Source organism: Buceros rhinoceros, unplaced genomic scaffold (assembly GCF_000710305.1).
Source record: "Buceros rhinoceros silvestris isolate BGI_N320 unplaced genomic scaffold, ASM71030v1 scaffold24855, whole genome shotgun sequence".
NCBI lineage: Eukaryota > Metazoa > Chordata > Aves > Bucerotiformes > Bucerotidae > Buceros > Buceros rhinoceros.
Window position 1 is genome coordinate 78176 of NW_010412776.1, and position 9643 is coordinate 87818.

The following is a 9643-nucleotide window of genomic DNA, read 5'->3' on the forward strand; positions in this document are numbered from 1 at the left end:
CCAAAACACATGTATAAGTGCTGAAAGCCTGCTCTGTTTGCCCTAGGAAATCACCATCTTTCACCTCAAGCAGGCAGAGTACTTTTCCTAAGACCTATATTTCTGCTCACAAACAGAGACTAATTCCTCTCCTAGTCTCTAGTTGAGGCTGGCAGACCATGCAGCCCTACACACCGTCCTGCCTCTGAGCAGGGCAATCAGTCATGGCTGATTCCCAGTGACACCACCAATGGCTCATGAGTCATCAACCCAGGGACTCTTAAAACGCCTTCCTGATATGAACTGCATCTCAAAGAGACACTCGATTATATCCAGGTGTTGGCTTCACGCTGTGCAGATCTTTTGATTTTAGCAGCTGTTAATAATTGTAAAAGAGTCACCAGCAGACAACAGCCAGCTCTCTGGAGACAGCTGGTGGTCTGCAGATCAATTTGGCAATGACTGTTCTGAAAGCACAGGGAGACAGCAAGGTCAACCATGCCATTTCTGGCCAACCCTCCTGCTGCTGAAGGTCACTTAACTGCAGGTGTAATCATAGCTCAGTGGATCTGCACATGAAGTACATCTACTTCATCTGGGAACACTGACAGATCACCCATCCTCTACACGTGTCCCTAGGGCTCTTGTCCAGACTGCTCCTGGATGACACTCTGGGCAAGAGGGCAGCATGCACAAGCTAGAAAGCAGATGAGATCCACAGTCTATCAGCTGGATGCTCAAGGTCTGCCTCCATTGCCACTCATTTGTACCCCTACAAAGTCCTACAGTGTCAATGGACCGAAGGCTGAGACCCCAGACAGGTCCTTGCTGCTTTACCTCTTCTCTTTCCTCAGTTTGGGAGTAGACATAGCCAGCTGCTTCATCCTGCCCAGGCTCTCCTCACTGATGCTACTGAGTCCATCCATGGGCATGCAGTCCACATAGAGGTGGTACAGCAGCAGTGCCTGTGTCTTCTTACGCAAGCTGTGGGTGGAAACTACCCGCTGCGCAAACACTTGGGGATCTTCAGCCATAAACAGCAGGTAAATGCGTGGCACCCAGTACTGACGTGACAACAATGGGGCTCTTCCTGGGAAACGAAAGGAAAGCTTACGAGAGTCTACAGGGAACACAAACTCAGAACAGCTTGCAATGCTGACAGCAGTTTTCTGATGGACAACAGAATTGGGTTGGCTTACTGGAGATCAAAATGAGGGACCAAAGCTGAGGACAGCAAGAGATGAGGAGTGTGGAATTAGCACCACCTCCAAACCTTTCAAAAGCAGGACACTACTTCTTGATGTACCAACATATCCTCTCAAAATGGCATTGGCCCAGAAAGACCATCATTTAACTTGTCTTGAAGGCAAGGAAGATGGGCAACAGAGAAAATGGAAAGGTATCTCCAAATGCAAGGACTCAAACAGGTTGTCAGATTAAGGTGTGGAATTCTGTCCCCCAGAGTTTTTTCAGGACTGGTTAAACAGACATGTGTCAAGACTGGCAAGAGGGAGAGGAATTAAATTATGTCCTTCCCAACTCTCCCAAGAACCAGTATGGTTAATGGACTGGCTCTCAGAGTATATGTCAGGTCCCAAAAGGCCTGACTTGAAGCTCACCTTCCGAAGTTATTCCTCCATTGAGGATGGGTCTCCCTTCTTCATCCCGCACCAGCCCATTGTTATCTGTTTTATGGACCAAGTAGAGCTCTGTCTCCTTGTCATAATCCAGAACACCAACATCAATCCACTCATAGATTAACCTCTGGTTTTTGGGGTCCTCTGAGAGAATCAAGGATTAAAACAAGGTTAGTCCGTTCTCCTGGAGGCTACAGCAAATGGACTCTCCCGACTGCAATGCTGAAGCTATAAGTCAAATCTATTTACTAACTTGAATCTCGGTCAATCTCACATAATTTCGTTCAACTGTTTGAATACACCAGAGACTTGCATTTTCCTCCTGTTATCTCTATGCATTCCCTGTGGACCATCCTCCCATTGCCTGCTCCAGGCATTCCCACTCACTCTTGGCAGCCATAGTCTCATATTTGGGTCCCACGTGCCCCTGCATCCTCTCTTCCAGCCCATACTTGGGGACCCCTCTGCTTCCCAGTTCTTTCACCCCTTGATCCTGGACCCCTCATTACCCATATGGGCTTTATGGGGATCCCATTCTCCTTTCCTATGTGTGGCCCTAGCCCTGTGTCACCCTCCACGAGTCCTCATTCTTCTAACTGGGAATGGGTGTAAAACCCTGTACCTTCGCCCAAATCTATTATTTCTCTGGGTCATTCCCAGGGCATCTAACTCTTCAATGTTCAGATCCTCTTAAATGCTGGGAGGTGCTAACCAGTCTGATAGATATCATTACAGACACAGGTCAGGACAGCATTATACTGAAGCTGAGAATGGGTGCTGTTAATGATGGGTCTGAGCTACAGGAATTTGCAATAGTGCTGGCACTATACAGATGCTTGTAGTCTCAGCTCCCCCAGGGCCTAAAGGGTGTGATCACTTGTGTGCAGAACAGTCCTTCAGCTGAGGAGTGACCAGGTGTGGTGTTCCTCAAGCCAGCTGCAAGCAGAACTGAGTCATCACTTGCTGGCTGCCCAAGGAGCCACAGACTTTACGTTCCATGTTTTGGTTTTGCAGACAGCTAGGCCTCTGGAGGTTGCCCCAGAGCTGCAGCCAGTATACATGCCAGCTCCTACACTTTAAAGCTGGTGGGATGTGCTGACAAGAGCTGCAGCCACAACTGAACACCAGTACAGCTGCACCTACTGATGCCCTCTCACTCGGAAGGCTCTGAGTGACAGGAAAACCACAGACGTCCACATCACTTAATTTGGCCCAGATTTACTATGTGGATTTTCACTGCAGTCTGAACTTGAATTCTGATCTTGTCTCATAGTGACATTCAGGCAGAACATTCTGTGTTCAAGCTAACTAACTTCATGATGATACATGCCAATAAAGCAGAATTTTGACTGTACCGACCTCCAGCCACAGAAATGGGGGCAAAAGGCTGAGGGTACTTCTAAAAAAGCGCAGTCAGTCAGTCCAGGGCAGCACTGACAGCCATCAGTATCCCTGGTCTCTTGCTCTGTCTGCCTGAGACTGGTCAGAATGAGTTACTGCTTTTCTGCTATTCAGAGCTGCATTTGTCAGATTCTCCAAGCTCCCTTCTGCTGAATGGGCCTGTAACTGTTAGCACTGCCTCGCTTGTGACTCATTCAAGCTTTACCATGTCCCAGCACATCATCTGTAGGTAAAAGCGCTTTTCCAGGCACCGGCTTTCTGTCGTGAGAACCTGGCTCCAGTCCTAGTGACATCCACTCTTCAGGAGTTCGACAGTCATACTCGTTGTTGTCAAATATCTGAAAAGCCAGGACACGAGTGAAATGAAGTCTTACTTCAGAGCTAAGAAAATACCTGAATACAAAATTTCATGGGAGGAAAATTCACGTGCAGGCCCTAAACGGGATACAAAAAGGGAAAACAGTCGAGGTGCAAAAGCTGTGCTGATCTTTGAACAACCATCTTTTCCCAAACAGCAATATCAGCACCTCTGGCTCTTTCCTAGGGAGCAGAGACACCACCCGGAGGGGTCTCACACAGTAGTACAGCTGACTACTGCATCCAGAAGGGAACATGAGACACCTCCTTTTCTCTGGACGCATAAATATCAGTGAGGAGCACCCTTGAGTACTATTAGTTCTAATGAAAGTTGTGGGCACCCTGCAGAAGATGTTCAGCACGTTCTAGATTTCCTTCAGGGCCAGAAACTGCTCTAAAGCATTCCCTTGTATTATTGCTTCTTGTATCCCCGATGGCTAAGTGCCCTGCAGCAGTGAGATAGATCACAAGTGCCCAGCACATTCTCTTACCTTTAATGGAAGGTAGATGGGAAAAACAGGATCTTTCTTGTCCTCAATAGTTGGCATATTGTCAGGGTCATGGTATCTTGGTATCAGCTGATTGGAGTCTACTCCCTTGCTAGCTAAGAGCTGAGCAATATCCATGGTGAGATACAGCCGTCTTTTCCTGTTTTGAATCAGAGGGGAAAATAACCACTTAATGTGCCTAGAAGGGCCCCCATGCCTGTAACTCCACTTTTTGATTGTGCACTCTGATCGGTAAAAAAATTTTTGAGCACACACGATATATGTGTATATATTTTCATCCCTAGAATAGAACAGTTTGGTAGGAAGGGATCTGCAATGATCATCTAGCCCAATTTATAAATTATACATATGTACTACTGTACTAATACATTATATACATTATAGAGCATATACAAAAATAGAAATTAAAAAAGGGATGAGAAGAGGACAAAATAAACACTATTTAAGACAGAGAAAGTTGTTCCTCCTGCATCCCAGTGAATTGTCTTGTGCGCTCGCTGCAATGCACACAGTCCACCATGGAGATCACCGCTTGCCTTACAGGGTAGTATCTTCCTAAAGACTTTTGACATGTCACATCTTGAAAGCAAAAATCAACACCCTAATCTGCTGAGTTGCTTCGGTAACGATGCATCTAGCTGATCCTGGTTACTCACCTCTCTATTTCAATCTCCCGAGGGCACTGCCCTGGAGCCCCTTGGAAGGCAATCTGCACTTTGGGCTTAAACGATTGCACTGGGAAATCTGACTTGATGAGGTTCTCAGTGGTTGGTCCAATCACTTGCTTATCCAGGATACTTCCAAAGTCCTCAGGCATCCTGAAGGTTGTGACTAAGAGACAGGAAGAAACATGTCTGAAACCATCAGACATTGCTCTGCTTTACATTCACACACAGGAGGACTGTGCTGTCTCCTGGGTTGTCTGCAGAAGTCACCTCACCAGATTTGTGAGAGGAATCAAGCGGACATCCAAGGGGAAACAGAGAGGAAGACCCTTTTTCCTGCTGCAATGTGTCATTATGGTTTTCCAGTATCAAAATGACGGCACAGAAGAAGCCTCCAGTGAGAATTAGTGTTGTGCACCTTACTAGGGTGTAGGGCACTGATCTGACTCTAAGGAGCTCTCTTCTGTTCCCAGCTTTGCTACAGACTCTCTACACAATTGTGGGCAAGTTTCTCTCTCTACTGCACAGCTTCTCTCACTGTCAGAAAGGTGTGGGATTCCCCTGCCTCCCTGCAGACCCTGAGCCCAGGAGTCATAGCTGGAAGGAACTTGGTCAAGCTGGTGATAAAGGGCTTATGAATTCTGCAGGAGAGAAAAAGCTGCTCAGGTCAACTTTATGTGCTGAAGTCTCTATTCACACCTTACTTGGGACAAACCTTTCCTCAGTTTTTGCTCAAGAGAACCTCCCACTCACATCAGCAATGGTGTGAGAAAAAATTGAGTTAAACAGCTAACGATCTCACGACTTGACCAAATGTTTTCAATGGAAATTTGGACGTAGCCAAAAGTATATGCTTCCAAGAACGGGCTGAAATCAAACCGTGTCATTTATCCCATAAATAAACCATACTGTTTATATTGCTAAACAAGCCGCAAATAATAGAACAGCAGCAAACTGGGAATTTGAAGCTTAACCTAAATTAAGTAATTGCATGCAAGCTTTAAAAAGCGCTATTCCCTAGACAGAGCTAAGCATTGAGCTAAAAATAGATTCTAATGGAGTGAGAGCTTTGTGTTTGTTGAACTTCCACACTCTACCAAGGAGGAACTTAAAGTTTGTGAGTGAACATCAGGCTTTGGACCCAATCCTTCACCCTGTTCCAGGTGCTTCTGCTTGTGTCATGGATGCGATTGACACAAAATCAATTGTGCACAGCCACCAATAAATGTTTCAAGACGATCACCTACAGAGAAGTTCCTCTAAGAGGTCATTCCCTTGCTCTTCTTAAACGCTCCTGACTCAAGCCTTGTCTGCCTAGACACTCATGGCAATGGCCACTGGCCTGGCTCCTCTCTCTCTGTTCCCCTCTCCTAGGAGGGGCACTGAGCTTGGTATGAATGTGATCGTCAACACTTGCATTGTCCATGCCAACACGCACGCTTCTGATAATTTCAAGGAATCCCTGACATGCAGCTCCTTAGCCTGATGCACCTCTCTGGCTTGGGGTCTTTACAGCATTGCCCTGATTTATGTTTGTTGTCAGGGAGCACAGCTGGCCCTATTTTGTCACATCCCTGTTGCCAAATCCATGGCCCCATCCATTATGGCACTTTGTGCACTATCAACTATTTATGTCAATACTTAGCGTTTCATTTGCATTTACATTTCCAGCTTGATAGCTTCTTCCCCCTTGAAGAGGCATCAGATCATAAATAGAGATCTGTCTACACTTGTTAGGGATGAGTCTAGCTTGTCAAGATTCACTTGAGGATGCAGTCATTTGTCCTCACTCATGAAAATAAATGTCACTTCTAAGCACAGGAAGGTGGTATATATAGTTACCATCTTTCTCCAAGACTAAAATCCTCTCACATGAACACTGTCTCCCCACCTGCTGCCAGCCTATGATCCATATCCCCAAGAGTGCTCCAGGGGCCAGGAGAGTGCTGGCAAACCTTTCAACCACGCTCTGTTCCTATACTGAATGTCCATGATATAACAAGCTCTTTGAGGCAGGTAGGACCAGCAGCCCTGTATACCCCTTGCACCTAGGGATAAGCAGCCGCTCTGGGGTGCAGCTGGATGCAGAGTGAATAAAGCAGAAAGGACCATGACTTTGGCTGTGGGTAGCAGGACCCTGAATGCAGCTCTTGCAGGCAGGTCCAGTTTGCACAGGGAAAGGGCACCACTTGCTCCATACGCAATGACAAGACATGCAAATTCTGTGCTCTCCTGGCATACAGCCCATGGGACCAAAACTCCCACAGGCAGCAACACAGCCCACCCTGAACCCCGGGGGAGTGGATACCTCCAGGAGAAAAGGGAGCATGGTTTTACCAGCCAGCCAGATCATTTTGCTCCACCTCTGAATGAGATTCACTTTCCACAGGCCATTCAAGCAGCTCAGCACCGCTCCTGGGCACCGAGAGGAGAATGAAAGCAGAGCACTAACCTAGAGCCACCAGCCCAGTTCCCAGCAAGCTCGCTGTAAGCAGCCTTAACACTGATAGCCTCATTTCCTGCCCCATCCCGTTTCCTCCCAGTATATTTACCTTTAGGGGTGTGCTGCTGGAGGTCTGCCTGTCTTAGCAAAGAGTGGTGCATACGGGGGCCAGCACAAACATCCTGAAATGCAGCATGTGAGGGAAGTGTCAGAGATAACAAAGCACAGTGGTAGCACAGTGGCAGGGTGGGTTACAGAGGTCCAGAGAGGGAGACTGTAAGACCTATTTCACCAGAGCTTTAGAGACAAGTGAGACTGAACAATGATCAGAAAAGGCACAAATACTGAGAAACTTCAGTCTAATGCCCAGAGAGGCAGGGGGGCTGTCTGCAGAGTGCAGCCTGGTGTCAGGTTAAGGTGAGGACTGGGGGTTGATTAGGCAGGCAGTCATTAGGGTTTCACTTCCAGGTATCATCTGCCATCACATCCACATGCCTGCCCTGCCATGCTGGCATTCTAAACCCAAGCACAATCACGACAGCACTGGCCGCTGAGGAAGGCAGCACAACTGTGATCAGGAAGAGCCTCATGGCTTCGCTTTGCAAGGGTCAAGGTCTTGCACAAAGGCCTCTGACCCAAATGAAGGGCTAGGACGTGGGTGAAAGCTGCATTTCTCCATACCAGGTGTACCATAGGTCTGGTCATTTTACAAGGACAGTGGTAGAAAAAGGATTGCTCTTTGTACTTACCCGCAAGATGCTAGAAGTTCCTGGAGTGACGACATCAGCATAAACCATCTTTTGTCTAAAGGCCGAGTATTTTTTTGGCCCGTAGTTGGAGCTATCAGGAAGTGACAAACTCATTCCTGGACTGCAGTCCCAGCACGAAGCCTCATTACTGGCATTGGGAGGGCTGGATCTCCTACCCACAGAATTCGTCGAACCCTTCTTTGCTGTATCCATCTTCTCAGGAGAACAGTGCTGTGATGCAACCCTGGGCTTGCTGGAGTGGAAAGACATTGAGCCTGTTAAACACAGCATCTTTGGCACACCTCCACACCCACTACACTGGGTATCACTGACTTGGTAAGAAGAGGAGTGAGTAAACAAGGAAGGTATGATCCCCTGCTTTGGTACCAAGCCTTGCCTTTGTGACCCGAGGGCCATCGGTCTCACATGGCTGACTCAATGGCTCACTAACCCTGGGGAAAGAGAGTGCTTTATCATTCCAAATGAGTTTTGGAGAGGGAAAACCTGCAGTACATGCATGAAGAGCTGCTTTCCTGAAGCAGCAGAGGCTTCCCAGAGCTGCAGCAGCATTCAAAAGGCTGCCAGGAGAATTTGAGTAAACTGGGACTACGACAGAAGCGCTACTTTTGCTGTCTGTATCCAAATCCCTTTAAAACCTTGTCACTCTTCACTCCAGTGGGAGCTGGCTACAGCCTAGATACCAGCGCAGCTTCTCCCAGGTGTAAAGTCTCTTTTATTTAAATAATTCAGGAGAGATGTCTAAGCATTGCCTAACAAATACTAAAATACAGCTGGAAGCACCCCTCTCTCTCCTCCTGCAGGGGATATCATTGCTGGTGATCTCTGCTCACAAATAATTTCTACTCTTCCACCTTGGGAGATGCAAGTCCAGGCAAGTATCGCAGCAGTACAGCTTTCTTTTATAAAAACCCCTGTGCACTGAGAGACACTAATTAAGAGCAGCCCTCAGACTTCTGGCACAACAATAATGCAACCCTTGATTATAGGCTTGTCTAAACACAGAGATGACTCCTGTAGCTAATTAGTACAGCTGAAGTGACACGAGTCCCTCCAGCCTGCTCACACATGTGCTGAGGTAAACATGTACCCGTACCCGCAGAGCTTAATCCTACAAACGACAAGTCAAAGCTCTCCACGGTGTCTCTCATGGCTACTCTGAGTGCGATATGGCTTATTCATCAATTCCTGCTCCGGGCCAGACCCGGACTCCTCATCCAGCTCTGTGACTAACGGTGTGTGTCCTGCACCCTTGCCAGGACCCAGACATCTGCCTTGCTTGCTTCTGGAGGCCAGACCGCTGCAGCGGGCTGCTACGCGGGATTCTTCCAGCTTATCTGGTCTTGCAGGCCAGAGCTGGCGTGGTACCTGCCCAGAGCCTCATTCTGATGTGGAGATGACAACACAGCGTCCCTTCCTGCCATGCCCTCTCTGCTCTGCCCTGGAATGGAGTAAAAACTCTGCCTGTCCTGTACCCTTGATCAAAGAGGGCAATTTTTTTTCTAAATTTCACCTTGCTGCCTGTCTGCAAGACTGAATCAGGGACCCACGGCAGAGAAAGCACGAGAAGAGGGAATAACTGTGTTGGTTTATTACTGCAGGTTCAAGCCAATGCACTATTTTGAGAGGCTGAATCAAAAAAGAAATCGGATAATAAATCAAGGTTACCATGATGCGAATCCTTTAAGTGAAACAGAGTAAGCAAACAGATTAGAGACCTGGGCGATGAGATCAATAATACCCCCCCTTCTTCAAGCTAGAAAATCTCAAATCTTTCTTCTCTCAGCTTCTCTTTGGCATGGCAACTGGAACCTTATACCCTGAAGAATGCATTTTCCATGGAGGATTTTGGTTTTATTAGCTATTTTATGTTCTGGCCATATCT

The 9643-nt window shown here is 47.4% G+C and overlaps 1 protein-coding gene across 1 annotated transcript in view; it reads right to left on the reverse strand.

The window, feature by feature from the left end:
• DNAH1 (dynein, axonemal, heavy chain 1) overlaps nucleotides 1-7854 on the reverse strand; it is a 71060-nt gene extending 63206 nt beyond the window's left edge. The window contains exons 1-7 of the mRNA XM_010136526.1: nucleotides 7741-7854; nucleotides 7101-7173; nucleotides 4540-4714; nucleotides 3866-4022; nucleotides 3223-3355; nucleotides 1599-1760; nucleotides 817-1069 (exon numbers count right to left, since the gene is read on the reverse strand). Of these exons, the coding sequence (XP_010134828.1) occupies nucleotides 817-1069; nucleotides 1599-1760; nucleotides 3223-3355; nucleotides 3866-4022; nucleotides 4540-4714; nucleotides 7101-7173; nucleotides 7741-7854 (1067 nt within the window). The remainder of the gene's footprint in view (nucleotides 1-816; nucleotides 1070-1598; nucleotides 1761-3222; nucleotides 3356-3865; nucleotides 4023-4539; nucleotides 4715-7100; nucleotides 7174-7740) is intronic.
• Between the last annotated feature and the right edge of the window lie 1789 nt (nucleotides 7855-9643).